The following is a 15,389-nucleotide window of genomic DNA, read 5'->3' on the forward strand; positions in this document are numbered from 1 at the left end:
GGTGTCCCCATCTAATCCTCCGGAAATAGGCCATTTTAAAGTTGCTTGCTTAGTAACCTAGTCTATGAATGGCTGCGAGGCTGCCGGTGACCTTGTCTTGATATAGACCTCACTGCTTTTGTCATGTAAATTGGAGTTGTTGAAAATAGTAATTCTAATTAGTCTACATTAACATTAAAAAAGCTCAAAGGTTTTTATCAAAACAGGGTCACTGGCAGCCTCGCTTTCATTCTTTGGCCAGGTACCGTAGCTACAACCGTAAAAAGGGTCTATAGAGCTCTATCATCATGCAAACGGCTTCTTTTGTTACGGCGGAAAAACAAGGTTACTGATCACAAGAGTGAAAACAATCTATAGGCGAGTATTTGCTGACGTGATTGATTACATTTTGTCTCATTAACATACGAGTTTGCAGAAAGAAGACATCACGCTTTACACAAATTGACTTTAAAAGCTAAAAAAAGGTGTTAAACTTAGTGAAGTGTCCAATTATAAGCTTTACGGGTTTGATAGAGCGGTTTTCAATTGAGTGTCGAAAGTAATTAGCGAATTACTTTGGTTTTGCATTACTTCACTCAGTGATTGGTTCAAAGTTCTCGCGCCAGATTTTCAACCAATCAGAAGTGAAACCAAAACCAATTGTGGCTCGCGGGTGCACATTTTCCCGCGCTTTTTGTCGGCTACGTGTTATTACTTCGAGTTCTGATTGGTTTACTGGATTGTCTCCGTCCTTTTTGATTGGCCAAAGTAATTACTTTGGTTTTGGTTTTACGACAAACATTCGAAAACCGCTCTAAACGAGCCAGTTATTAGACATCAAAAACTGATAATTTCTTGGGTGGCAAAAGCTCTAATGAGCCCATACATTCTTTGTACAATTGTAAGTTCTCAAAGCGTCATTACTCAGAGATTATTTGGTAATTTGCGCTCAAAGTTTCAGAGGCAGTTCACTATGGCCTGGCAATTATTGATAAAAGAAATCCTAAATTTTACGGTATTTTCCGATCAAATTTGCTGTAAGGGCCAGTCGTTGTTTTAAGGCGATACGTTACGCTGGACTTTTCTCAGAAACTGCAGGAACTTGGGAAGTTTTGCTACAATCTGTTGTGGTTCCCAGTTTCCCTCATCGAGTACCCGGTCCCATTCGTCGCAATGAAGATGTATGTCGGTCTGCAAGAAAAGATATTGATTTAATTAAAAAATTGCTTATTGATTGTCTGTTTGTAAAGGAAAGAGGAAAAAGGAAATAACGTGAGCACATCTTTTTTTTAATTTCCGAGCTGTCCAGAATACCGAGACACCTGTCGAGAAAACGATAAAATTTTATTGACTAGATGTTTCTGGATACCCCGATAAAGCAGGAAAAACGAGTTTTTTTCATATGACTTCTTCACAAAGCAATACTAAATTATGCAGTGTATTTGCATAATTTAGTATTAGTAATTTAGTAATTATGCAGTGTAACAGTTTACCTGTTTTAATCAATTGCTAAAGGCCAATTGTTTGCGGTCACACTTGAGAGTAAGCAAACACAGTGTAACGCTAATGTTTACAGTACTCAAGTGTCAACTCTCTGGTGTTTTAAATCCCTAGAGGAGTTGTATACGGCAAGTGTGACAGTATTACAATCATATGGCAAGCCGTTACTGCCAAAAGCCCTTCAACTTTCTAGAAACCAGCTTGAAATAAAAAGAGTATAGAGTTATAGAAATTGTAGGCTCAGGTACGTCTGGGGATGGTCGAGTTTCGTGGAAAAAGCTCCAGTTCTTGCTACTGATTGCTGAGTTTGCGATCTAGTGTCGAGTTCTCGCAGCTACTAACTATATACCATACGAAGGTTACGAAGGGCAGAATTCAAGAAAAATATTTTCGATTTCGAAACTCCGATCCTTTCATAAGGCGAGAGAAGCAGGCATACTCAAAAATGATCTACTGGCAATTCGTCAAATGATGATTTTTAATTTGACTGAAAAAAATCTCCAAAGGCCGGTAGCGCTGGAAGGTTTGACGTAACCTTAAAAATATCAGAATTACAACAAGAACCCTACAAAACTAAACCACACTTAACAGCTGGAAGAATCACTTTAAAATCAAAGTCTTAAAGTTCCTCCTCAATATAGTGGTGTCATCCCCGTTCATGTGAACGGATCCGCTCGGAACAGAGGAAAGTAGATTGTTCGTGAGTAACACGAACTTTGTCGGTGTTAAGACTCATCCTAACAAAATATCATGAGGCATACTATCAAACAACAACACGAAGAACAAGAATGCTGCCATGTTGGATTATAGAATCGAAGATGCGAACGTTGGCAACTCGAATCCAGTCAGCCTCAAGTTTTGGTGGTATGCCCTCGTGTTTAACACGATCGCACAAGTGCAAAGGACTCTTATGCTTTTGTCTACGATCTCGCTTTCGGCTGGCTAGGTTCTTCTGTAAAAGTTTGTCCATGATCGTGTATCAAACGTTTTAAATTTAACAATTGTTATAATAGGCAAAAGGGCCAAATAGGTTGGGAAACTGAGTATCAGGCGTAGGCGAAATAATCGTACAGGCGAAACGACCCGTAAGCGAAACGACCGACATTCTTTCAAACTAGTGATCAGAAGAAGTCATTCAGTCTTCTTATACTATATAGTAATTTAATTTCTTCATAGTTGACCAAAGATGAATGGGTCAAAATAATCCGGTGCGCCGGATAATACCGGGCAAAACCGCCTATCCTACGGAAGTTAACCTTATCGCGACTTTAGTTCAGTTAAGGTTTTTATGCACACCGCCTTCATGATGAAAATTCTAATTTTGACTTATGACCATGTTTAAACTCTTTCAAGATTGTTGAAAAAATGATAGGAGACTGACTTTATTAGCAACTTAATTTGCCAGAGCTATACAACAAAATGTCTCGTAGTCAAGCTAATGTCATTTACGCGCATTGCTGTAAAACCAACTAAAGCACCGTCGACTTGTGTGACCTCTACCCCTATCGTAAAACGTATTCAGGGAGAGAATGAATGATTTATAAGAATGTTAGAACTAGAAGTCGAGGCTAAACATTTGCTACTAAATGCCCATTTTTATGCTACAGACCTTCAATTAAGTCGTCGAGACGAATTCAATCTCTGAAGGCCCGTGCGAACGCTCGCAACATTGTTGGGCCCAACATGTTGCAAGCGTTTGCACACCATGTTGTGTGTTGTTGCTTGTTGTTGCGACTTGTTGGAAGTTGTTGGATGAAGTTTGAAACTGGTCAAACTTCGGAGCCAACAAGTGTCAACATTTCTATTGTTTCGCGGTCATCGAAGCGTGGTCCAACAATGTTGCGTTCGTTTGCACAGCACATCCAACAATGTGGCGCCGGCGCACGCGCACTACATGCACGTATCCACACAAATACATGCGAACAAGAAATCAAGTCAGCCATGACCTAAGTCTTGATTTCTTAGCTCCTAGTCAAACCGCACTAGCTCAAGGGGGTGGCATACTTCATTTCGAGTTCAGGGGCCCGTTTCTCGAAAGTCCCGAAAAGCCATTTGTGAAATTGCCAACCACTTGTTTTGGAAAGCCGGTCTTTTAACATGTTTCCAAGGCAACAAAAAAATATTAACTGTGAAGTTTGACTAATTAAATCCTCTCCGTTCTTGAGATACAAAGGAAATTGTGACACCCGAAAACGCCCCGTAAAGTTTCGGGACTTTGAGAAACGGGTCCCAGGTATATGGTTCCAATCTACGCAAAAATACCGGCACAAATTAAGGTGAAATTTTCTTGTCTGGAAGGAAGCTTTACCTTTGCGGACACTTGATTGACGTCACTGTGTTCAAAGTCGCATGGATCCACATTCGTTGCTTGGTCTTTGCAAACTGTTAAACTAAACTCTTCTCCTTCCATTTCATATTGATAAGTCTTGCGAAGACTTCTTCGCTCGAAATACAGGTCAAAACCTTCCTGTAGCTGCGAGGCTGGCGGCAAAATCAGGCGATTGCCTTCAATCTTCATTCCCATAAGGTAACTTTTTAGAATTTTGTCCTCTTCTTCGTCCTGTGGGCTTTTGGGTACATAGTTTTTACCTGAAAGTGAAGAGAAAAATACGGAATTTTTTTATACGTCTACAGTATGTCATTTTATAAACTGTCCTATGAGCCTTATAGAAATTCATGATTAGTGATAACTGATTTGTGTGAACTGTTGTCGTAGCGTGCTAATACATCCGCCCTTGATCGCTCAGCGTTGAGCGATGAAAAGCGGGCGGCTGTATTCGCAGGTTACTACCACAGTTCACACAAATCGGTTATCATCTTACCATAATTATCTTACTCACAATTTGATGACTTTCTGATGTCAGAAATGTTACTGTGATACAATTGTTTGAAAATGAGTTTTGAAACGATACCTAATTTTACTTTCTGTGTAAAAAAGTTTATTGTGAACATGAATTTGCTTCAGCTTGTCTTACTGCGCATGATCACTGTCTGGGAAAAATGAACGCATTTCTCGATCCAACCTCGTCCCGAGGGGGCTTTTTGTCATGCGCGGGAAAACTCGGGACCCCCAACCTCGTCCCTAGGGTGACCCTTTTGTCATAAGGATCGCGGCCTCTCGGAACGAGATTGTTCTCGATCAATCAGGAGTACGAGAGCTTTAATACTCGTCACCTGCGAGAGCTTTTAAGTTCGGATTCGCTTATTCATTTAATGATTGTCTTAAATATCAGATTAGTTTAGATTATTTGCATAATGACGTAATTTTGCTACAAACACTAGCATTCTTTCTTAGAATGATTCTTATTCGGACTTCTGATACTCTTCCGAGAAGAGAGAGACAATTTCTAAAATATACCTGACAACAGACTCTACTCATAAATGACGTTTTTGTCTTTGGGCTAATTAGATCAACAAGCCTCATTTTATATAATAGAAATTCTTCTATTTAATCCATACTAACGTCGAATAAGTAGCACAAGAAAACAAGAAATAAATTTGGATCCTGTTATTCATGAATATAGTTTCATGATGCTACACAGTTAGAATTCTGTGTTTTGTAAATTTACGCCATCTTGCACATGGCCTGTTGGTTCGTTTTAAAAGCGACTTGACGGAAACTCAATCTCCCTCATTTTTGAAAGTTTTAAAGACGATTTAAGGAGATATCTTTCACTGCTTGGTTAATTTTCTTACAAGTTCTTATCGACAAACGACAATCGAGGCCTTTTGCAGGGATCAAAATATCCACTTTCATTCTGTGGTGAAATTGAGAGCAAATATGAAAGATGGGTGTGTCGCCGGCAGCTCCTTGTTCTTCAGATTTCACTCTTGTAAGAACGTTCTTAACAGGAACTGGTGACGTTGGGCAAAACGCCAGGTTGACTTCATCTTCGCTTCCTTCTTGTCCCGAGTTTCCTTCGATCAGCCAGGTCTGTTGAAATGCAACAATCAATGTGTTTAGTATCACCCAACTAGTGAACTAATTCAAATCGTGCATTTTAATTGGCGACGCTACTTGAAGACTGTTAGTCATAGTCCTGGAGTAGCGAAAAGCGTGACACTTTCTTTCGTTTTACTCTCAAATAAACATTTCTTCAACTTGCATTTGCTAACTTTATTACTCAGCCTTTTCTGTCTAACTAGTTGGGTGATACTAAAACAATTAGACCCTTCGCCCTCAAGGGCCACGGGTCAATAGCCCAAGCCCTTCCGGGCTACCAGGGCTACGGGTCTAATTGTTAAATATTTGAAGAAATAAAGAGGTTATAGACGAAATGGAGACTTGAAGTGTTCCTCGCACTCAACTGGACAATTTAAAGAGCCCCTTTGACCAAAAAATCAATTCTTTTTTTTCTTTGGATTTCAAAACTATGTTAACTGAACACTATGCGACCAAAGTTATAAGCCTTGATTTCAAAAAGACACCTCTTTTAACTGGAATTTTCCTATTTAACGGTCCGCAATTACTAACTTTAAGTTCTTTAGAGAGCTGGATCGCGGAGAAAATGACGTCAAAGGCTCACTAGTTTAAAAGCGCCATGCGTGTGAACGCCGCAGAATTAATATGCAGCACGGAAGTTTTGGGCATTCAGACTTTTAAACTCGCGTTTTGTTGCATTCACACGCTGAAATTTTAAGGTAGTGAGCCTTTGAAGTCACTTTTCCCTGTATCCAACCTTCTGAGGTCAAAAATGATCGGTCAGTTTTGAATGTGAGTAATGGTAGAGATACAAGACAATCATGCGCAATAAATCCTTCAAACTTACAAGAAGTCACACCGCCTTCTTTTGCTTACTAAACGGAATAATCGATTTATTCTCGTTTCATCAGTTTTTTCCCTCCAATCTCAAGAATGAAAACAGCATTTCTGAGAGTTTCATTTATAGCAATTTATCGGGTACCCAGGCCTTCTTGAGGGTTCGCTCCCAAGGAGCCTGGAAAATAACCCTGTTAGGTACTTTCATTATTAAATCCGGTTCTTTGAAAAGCTACCGAAGATCCTGAATAAGCCGTATAGAGCCTGCGTTAAAGGTAAAGCTAAAGGTACACCTTATTAAACGTCGGAAGTATTCTCGCACGAAGCCGACGGTGCGCTCACTCATTCTATCTCCTTCTTTCCATCAGTGCTCCGTTTTAAGGGTATTTTAAAAAACCTGAAGCTACACAGAATGGAAAGAAGTCGAGGCAAGGATGTGAGGTCACTAGGGATCGAACTCGGGACCTCTCGCACAGAAGGCTGGGCACTAACCAACTGTGCAATCGTTAACCCTAAGAAAGATAGTCGATTGCAAAAAGTAATTCTGCGATCATGTAGTTACGGCTAATTTTGTAGTTAAGGATTGTGATATCATTTTTTTTTGACACCGAATCCGTTCACATACACAAATTACTTTTTATTAGAAGAGGTTTGGAAATATAATTCAAATAAAAATATTTCTCCTTCAAACGTTCAGATTTGTAAATCGCTTTAAAACTGCATTCGCGGCGCGAGTCAACAATAGGCCATTTCCGAGTTCATGTCTAGCTCCTCTTCAAAGCGAGTCTATGTGCGAAGTTTTTGTGATGGTAATTTGTTCAACTTTACTTATGAATGAAAACTTATACTCGCTTTGAAGGGGAGGCAGACATGAATTCGGAAATGGCCTATTAGAAAAGTGATTTCAGAGAAGAGAGAGAGAGAGAGAGACGAAAAATAAATAAGTTATTTACCAGCTAAATGTCGGTCTGTATAACGAAAAAACTGTGACTTCAGCCGGTCACAGTTTTTCGCTTTACGGACCTCCCAGCTGGCAAACAACATATGATAGGCAATCAGAAAAGGTAAGAAATAAAATACCTTAACGCGAACATTTCTACACGACGGAGTGTAGAAGGAAAAGTCATGTCGTATATCCTCTTTAGTTGAGTTGGATGGTAAACTTGTAATCGCCTCAACTTCCATTTCTTCTACACCTTCTTTGAAAAATGGTTTCCAACTGTTGTTGCCCGCATTTTGAACTTTGTCTTTCACCTCGTTTAGTGTAAAAGTTTCCTCGAGTTCGTCTGTAATACAAACAACAAATGACTTAGGCATAATATCGGCCAGCGAATCATGGTGTCCCTAGTTACCGGTATTTATATAATTCAGTTTATAAAACGATTTTCAAAAATTGTATTGTGTTTCAATCGAGCCGCTTTCTAACGAGAGAACTGCTTTTGATTTCCCATGTCTACACTTCGTGATTGGCTTGCTGAAATGCGGTTTTCTGCGCTTAGCAGAGCCTAAACTCGTTTTTTTGGGTCGTGTCGTACCTCATTGAACGGGTTTCAGGATTGGCCAAAAGAACAATAGAACGAACAAAGATAACAATGGACAGAAAACAATTGGAAGTACGAGCCTATACGGACAATGAAATATAATGTTCAACAAGAGGTACGACCCTACCCGTATTCTTTGCCTCATTCGATTGTCAGCGTGTGCTGCAACTAGCGTGTGTTTTAGGTTTTGAACCACCTTATCTCAATGAGTGCATTCTACGCATTCTATTGCTCATTCGGTGTCATACTATACTACATCGGTTTCTAAGAGGGTACGCCTTGGAACAGAGCTCCTGCTTCGAATCAAGTTCTGAGGACGTCTCTCGACCTTCAAATGTGTCAAATGATATCTCGTCTATGATGTTGATCGTTGCAGGGTGCCTCATCTTTGCCTCATTCGATTGTCAGCGTGTGCTGCAACTAGCGTGTGTTTTAGGTTTTGAACCACCTTATCTCAATGAGTGCATTCTACGCATTCTATTGCTCATTCGGTGTCATTCTATACTACATCGGTTTCTAAGAGGGTACGCCTTGGAACAGAGCTCCTGCTTCGAATCACGTTCTGAGGACGTCTCTCGACCTTCAAATGTGTCAAATGATATCTCGTCTATGATGTTGATCGTTGCAGGGTGGTTTAGTGGTCATCAACCGTGCCTCCCACCTCTTTGACCCGGGTTCAACTCTGGCTCGGGTCGTATGTGGGCTGAGTTTCAATCGATCTCAATTTTTCTTCGGGTACTCCGGTTTTCCTCCCTCTTCAAAAGCGACTCCCGGCCTATTCCATCAGGCTTTGGTACTGTGCTCCGAGGTCATACATGGGTCGTGGTCAGGGGCCGAGCGCCTAGCCTAGCTCCTTCGGTCCGACCTCGTTGAGCTGCGCCCTTAGTAATTCAGTCTCCGACTCCGAGAAAGGGCGATTAGCAGGTCAGGTGAGATATATAACTAGATAGGGATAACCTCCTTTATCTCCTTTTCACTTTTCCTAAGGATTTGTGAATAAACAGTCATTTCATTTCATTTCATTTCATATATCAGATATATATATAGATCCTAGAGCAGTATTTTTCTTATAGATTTAAGAAAAGTTTGAAGCAGCCAGCCCAGCGGTCAGCGGTGACCTTCCACGAAATCGAGAAAAAAATATTGTGAGAGTTCTCGTTAGATGGACTTAATCAAATAGAAAGTGGTCCCCGGGACCTACTGTTTAACATCGTTATCCGAGAGGAAAAAATCCAACTTTTCTGATGAACTCGGGAAATCATTCTCATCCGCCAGTTAGTGCTGGTTATTCGAACATTTCAACTTATACTGAAGTATACAACAATCATTTCCGCTCCAAAATTTGAAGTGATATGTTCGACTACAGTCGGCCTAGCGCCTGTTGTCTGGTCTTTTCTGCCCTTGCCTTCTCGACCATGAATAATCTATTTATATACCATGATTGACCGAACTAAAAATGATTTCACCAGCGAATTCGGTTTTGCCAAAACCGGTTTAGCACTGGCCGAACTATCTTTAATTATTAAAAACTGAACTACGAATATCACATTTCCAGCATTTTCATTGGCTCGCTGGACACAGGCTATCAGTTCTTATACCTGCTGTGCCTAATATGATCAAGGAACGCGTCAGCAATAAATTAAAGCGAGCTGAACATATTTTTGCAGCTCTGAGAAAAAATGGCCAACAAAGGCCGTTTTGGACCGGGACTGACAGAGGCAGAAATCGATGCTTTAGTCGACAATACTACCTGCGGGAACACCAAAGAAGTGTTGTTGATCCTTGAGTTTTTAATAAAACAATTATCCTACTCGGGCTCGCTGGTTATAAAATGATTATAACCAACTCGGCGCTACGCGCCTCAATGGTTATCTATCACTTCATGTCCAGCGCGCCCTCGTAGAATAATTGTTAAATAACCGAATGTGAGTGTTGGTCCTTTCGGGATTTAAACTTGAACAAATAGAACAGTCCATAAGGCGTCGAGAAGAAAAGCAGCAGTGAAACTAGTGATTTTGTCAAAAACTTTGGCACCATACCCACCTTCGTCGACTTTAGTTATGTAAGCGTGCCCGAAATGACACCACATGTCCACTTTAACCTCGTCCTCGTCTTTTTCCGCGTAAATTCTCTGAAGCACTTTAAGCATCTTTTCCTTTAGACTGTCTGTATTTATATAACCAGGATACAATTCCTAGGGAAAGGTTGCAAATTAGATAGAAGTCGAATTAGAGGGGTTTTCAATTAAGTGTCGAAAGTAATTAGCAAATTGCTTTGGCTTATGATTACTTCACTCAGAGATTGGTTCAAAGTTCTCGCGCCACTTTTTCAACCAATCAGAAGTCAAACCAAAACCAATCGTGGCTCGCGTGTTCACATTTTCCTGCGCTTTGTGTAGGCTGCGTGTAATTACTTCGAGGTTTAATTGGTTTAGTGGATTTCCTCCCTCCTTTTTGATTGGTCAAAGTAATTACTCTGGTTTTGGTTTTACGACACTCGATTGAAACTCGCTCTACTTCAGTGAGTAATTAAGTCGATGGACTCGGTCCTTTTTTATGCATGTATCTGGTATCTGGGAGTGTCATCGCCTCTTCGACGGTTGACGTGCAATGACACTCCACAGGTCGCGGTCGGCCGCTTGGCTGGTGCAGGCGTAGGCTGACTGGCAGGTCCACTCCTTGATGTCCGTCATCCAGTTGTTCCGCGGCCGCCCTCTTGGTCTCTTGCCTTCTAACTTTCCTTCTAATACTGTCGTCAAGATGTTATTTTCTCTCTTAATATGGCTAAAATACTTGAGCGTTCTTTTCTGAATGTCACTCAAGAGCTGTCTTTTTGTCTTAAGCTTGGTGAGAAATCTTTCATTTGTAACTTTGTCCCTCCACATAACATTCCCTAACTCTCTGAGGCACCACATTTCGAAGGCTTCAATTTTAGCTTCGAGAACTTCGGAAGGAATCCATGCGTCACACCCATACGTGAAGATTGAATAGATATAACATTTTCCAATCTTGAGTTTTGAAGTGAGTTTTAAGCGTTTTGATTTCAAAATTTTAGCCATGGAGCTGAATTTTTCTTTTTCAATGTTCTTTCTTCTTTCAATTTCTTTATCCGTTTTTATTTCTTCCAATATCAGCGTGCCTAAAATAGATGAATTTTTCGACTTGCTGTATAGTTTCATTATCAACTTTGATATCTACTTTCTTCCCCTCTGAGTCTCGTGAGATGATCATCGTCTTTGTCTTCTTGACATTCATGTCAAGACCGGCCTTGCTGCTTTCTTCCTTCACTCGAGTTACAATTTCCTGTAGTTTGTTTTTGGTCATTCGCTATGAGCACAGTGTTATCAGCGTATCTTAAGTTATATATATTCTGACCATGGATATTGATGCCTTCAAAGTGATTTGACTCTCTGAATATGAACTCTGTATATATATGGAATAGATAAGGGCAGAGAACACACCCTTGCCTGACTCCCCTTTGAATAGATTTAAAAGGAGAAAGTTCATCCTGAATTCTTATTGCAGCTTTCTGGTGCCAGTGCAAATTTGCGATGACTCTAATGTCTCTTCCGTCTATGCCGATTCTTTCTAGGCACTCGATGAGCTGGTCGTGGTGCACTCTGTCGAAGGCTTTGGAGTAGTCTATAAAGCAGGTATACAAATCTTGATCAACTTCGATGTATTTCTGGGCCAAGACGTTAAAACAGAAATACCGTCTCTGGTGCCGGATCCAAGACGAAAGCCAAACTGAGTAGATCCTACTTCTTTATCAATTTCGTTGCCAATTCTGTATTGAATAATTTTTTAAAAGATTTTGAGCGTGTGAGGCATCACGCTGATTGTTCTGTAGTTTGAACACTCTTGGCTGTTTAGGCAAGGTGATAAATACGGACATCAGTAGCTCGTCGGGAAAAATGCCTGTAGAGTATATGTCGTTGTATAAATCGGTGAGTTTATCTACGTGAAAGTCTTCGAGGGCTTTCAGCATCTCAGAGGTTATACCATCATCACCTGGAGCCTTGCCAAGCTGGGAGTTCTTTAATGCCTTCTGAACCTCTTCTTTTAATATAGGCGGTCCCCTATCGTTGCTTGGAGTCGGCAAGGGAGGTCTTGTATCAGCAAACAGGTCACCGATATACTCCGCCCACCTGTTGAGTACTTTGTCTCTTTCAAAGATCATATTGCCATCTTTGTCTTTAACGAAGCCTCCACTTGTGTTGCCCTTTTTCTTGGCCGTCAGCTCTTTGATGTTGTTATCCATCTTTTTAGTGGCATTTAATTTCAGATTTTCTTCAATTTCATCAGACTTGGTGTTATAAAAGTTTCCTTTTTCATTCCGGCAAAGCTTTCTTATTTCTTTGTTGAGAGCTACGTAGGCAGGAGTGTTGTTCGCTTTTTTCCTGGTTTCCATTTTTTCCAAAATTTCTTCAGTCATCCAGCATTGCTTTGCTTTTCTTTCCACTTTTGGTGCTGTTTCATTTGCATGCTGGATGCTGAGTTTCAGGCGCTGCCATTTTTTATCGGCTGAACTTGAAGAAATCACGCCCTGTTCATCTATTTCCATGGATAAAGCTTCATATTTGTTGCTAACTTCGACAAGATACTTTTCTCTCATTCCAGCTTCCCCCAATCAATCAGCCCTTTTTTCTTTTGGCTTTTTGGCATTGCTCTCCTGAGGCGTACTGACACTCTGGCAACAAGTGGGTTGTGGTCAGATCCAATAGCTGCTCCAGGGTAAGTTTTGCATTGCTTTACACTGTTTCTGTGTCTTTTCCTGATCAGCAGGTAATCAATATGTATTTATATAATAACCCAAGTTATTCACGGATTTTGATTGGTTCTTGCCTATGATCTATTAGAGGACAGACGCACGATTGACGTCACCATCAGCTATCGCCTCGTGTGCCACTTTTTTGTTTTTACCACATTTTGACGTCATCTGTGATCTATTACTGAACAGACGCACGGCAGCATGGAATCTATTTGTTAAATGGAATGATAATCAATGTGTATATGGAATAATAATCAATATGTATATGGAATGATAATCGCTTTAAAAAATGTCGATATATGTAGAGCAATCGCTGTATCATCGCTGCATTTCGTCGTGTATCCAAAAATTGAAAAAAAAAAAAAACGTGTATCTAGCAGTATCATTGCATTGTCAAAAATAATTTGGTGTGACATTACTTTGCCAGCTGATTGGTTTAAAAAGTACTGCGCCCCTCATCCCTAACAAGAGGCAAAAACAAAACCAATTGTGATTGGCTCGAACTAGTTTTTCCGCGCTTTGCGCCGGGTGCATAATTTGCGTTGCGTTGTTTTGATCTTGACGTCCGAGCGTCGTTGTGATTGGATGAAGGAATTTTTTGTTCTGGTCAATGTCAGCATCTTCTCAGTAATTTTAAGACCACAAGTTCTATAGTTCGATCTCCCGCACATTTGCCTTCTTCCCAATCTACTACACAAGCCTACAAGTCGGCTACCCCTGTAAGGTTCAAAATCATACCTCTGACAAAGGATGTTCCAATAACTGTAGTTTAAAGTAAGTCTCTCCCAAGTCAGCATGATTCGCGAGTGACAGCTGTGTTTGAGATAGACGAAACTCGTGAGTTTCGTTCAGTTGAGCACTGTCTACATAAACAAACTTTGTCAAGCGAACTTCCCGCTGCGAACGCTGTAACCCAATACACTAAAATCAGGAAAGAAAAAAAAGGAGAACATATTTGACCTTTGAAACAGTAAAGGCATCGTTACACTGTTTGCTTGTGTAAATAGAGTGGCATTTGCTGCCAGACAAGTCGCACGAAAGATGCTCCACACCTTCAAAATCGTTAAGCGTTTAGCCACGGTAATGTTGCTATAGCGACCACAAAGCGATTGGGTTTGAGCTTCGAGCACTTTCCCAGCACGTGCAAATTGGCTCTGCGCGCCGCTGTCGAGGAAGGGTTGACGGCTTCGCGTTCATGAAACGAAATTTCCACTGTGCAAAACAGTTCAGTTTAAGGTTCACTGTTGACACTAGAGCATGTTAAATTACTCCTTGAACTTCATAGATCTGAGAATAAGAGTTTAAAAAGCTATTTGACTCGCGCGAACGCTTGGAAACGTATTTTTCAATTGTCAAACGTTCGACATGTGAATTCTGTTTGCTGCAGTGGGTGTAAATTCCAGTCAAAGATTCTATTGGGAAGCCCAAAAAGATCAAAATGTTAACAAAAGTAAATTTAGTTGCGTCCATATTTTGGCGCCAAGATGCCTTTTCAATTGAAGCTATATGATCCTCGCAGTTATGAACGCAATTATAGCAAATGAGAGAAGCGTGAAAAATTCAGGACTTCAACGGGGTTTGAACCCGTGATTTTGGTGCGACGCTCTAAACAGCTGATCTATGAAGCCAATGATGTTGGGAGCTGGTCATTTCTGGGTTCAAATGTTCCCGTGATGAATGAATCAACGAACGAAATGATACATGAAATGAATCGTATATAAAACTACGGATATGAGATCAAGTGAAGCTATGATCCTGGCAGTTATAACTCACAACGCACCGGAATCGCGAGGTCACGGGTTCAAACCCCCATTGAAATCCTGAACATTTCAGGCTTCCCTAAGCAATTTCTAAAATTGCGTTCCTTAAAAATGCGAGGATCATGAGGAGGCTCCCTAGTGTTTTAGGGCCGTGCGCAAGCTGGGCACTAGTATGGCGCGTAAAACCTAAATCGCGCGTTTTTCTGATTTTTGTGACGTTTCAGCATGGCCAAATCTGTAAAATTAACTGCTTATTTTCTCAAGTTCCATTCGCTGTTTCTTTTTTTTTTTTTAAATTGGCTCAGTTCTAACTACGTACAGTTCCTATCAAATACCCTATATTTGTTAAATCTGTCAGAGCTAATTGAATATATTCAGAAATATGACAAATTACAGAATACATTGGCAAAACCGGCTGAACGACCTTGACTTATAACCACCTCAAAATGTCAGGTAATATCATTTCCATAATGTGGCAAAGAATAAAGAACTTTCATCGAAGGAAACAATAAATATTAAGGAATTTAGGTCAAAAATAGGAATATATCTGCCTGTCATAAGATGTGATATTGCCATGGTAACGGCTATACTCCAAAAATTGACACCCAAAAAATAAGCCTTATTATATCGGTACCCATTTTGGTAAGTCTCTACGAGGACGTTGAGAGAAATTAATTAGGTTTCCTTTTGTAACTCTTGTCCTGTAGCGAGGGTACGCGCAAATGCTCTAGGGAGCCACCTTAACTTTCATATCCACAGTTCAATATAAGATTCATTTCATATATCATTTCGTTCGTTTGACTCATTCGTCACGGGAAAATTTGAACCCACAAATGACCAGCTCCCAACATCAGCGGCTTCATAGCTCAGTTAATTAGAGCGTCGCACCGGCATCGTGAGGTCACGGGCACAAACTCCGTTGAAGTCCTGAATTTTTCAGGCTTCTCTTCGCAATTGCTAAAATTGCGTTCATAGCTTCACTTGATTTTATATCCGCAGTTCAATATATGATTCATTTGATGTATCATTTCGTTCGAAGATGCCTTTTTTATAACTACGGTATTTACACAAACTACAAGC

The 15,389-nt window shown here is 40.4% G+C and overlaps 1 protein-coding gene across 9 annotated transcripts in view; it reads right to left on the reverse strand.

The window, feature by feature from the left end:
• Positions 1 to 364: 364 nt before the first annotated feature.
• The window catches only part of LOC137974320 (uncharacterized), a 34,267-nt gene continuing 19,242 nt past the window's right edge, over positions 365 to 15,389 (reverse strand). For all 9 annotated transcript variants that reach the window (XM_068821216.1, XM_068821213.1, XM_068821211.1 and 6 more), the window contains 6 exons: positions 13,288 to 13,470; positions 9,823 to 9,973; positions 7,319 to 7,524; positions 5,176 to 5,413; positions 3,788 to 4,068; positions 365 to 1,170 (listed from right to left, as the gene is read on the reverse strand). In XM_068821216.1, coding sequence (XP_068677317.1) covers positions 1,036 to 1,170; positions 3,788 to 4,068; positions 5,176 to 5,413; positions 7,319 to 7,524; positions 9,823 to 9,973; positions 13,288 to 13,470 — 1,194 coding nt within the window. In that variant the 3' untranslated portion in view covers positions 365 to 1,035. The remainder of the gene's footprint in view (positions 1,171 to 3,787; positions 4,069 to 5,175; positions 5,414 to 7,318; positions 7,525 to 9,822; positions 9,974 to 13,287; positions 13,471 to 15,389) is intronic.

The sequence above is a fragment of the Montipora foliosa genome, chromosome 10 (genome assembly GCF_036669935.1).
Source record: "Montipora foliosa isolate CH-2021 chromosome 10, ASM3666993v2, whole genome shotgun sequence".
In the NCBI taxonomy this organism is placed as follows: Eukaryota; Metazoa; Cnidaria; class Anthozoa; order Scleractinia; family Acroporidae; genus Montipora; species Montipora foliosa.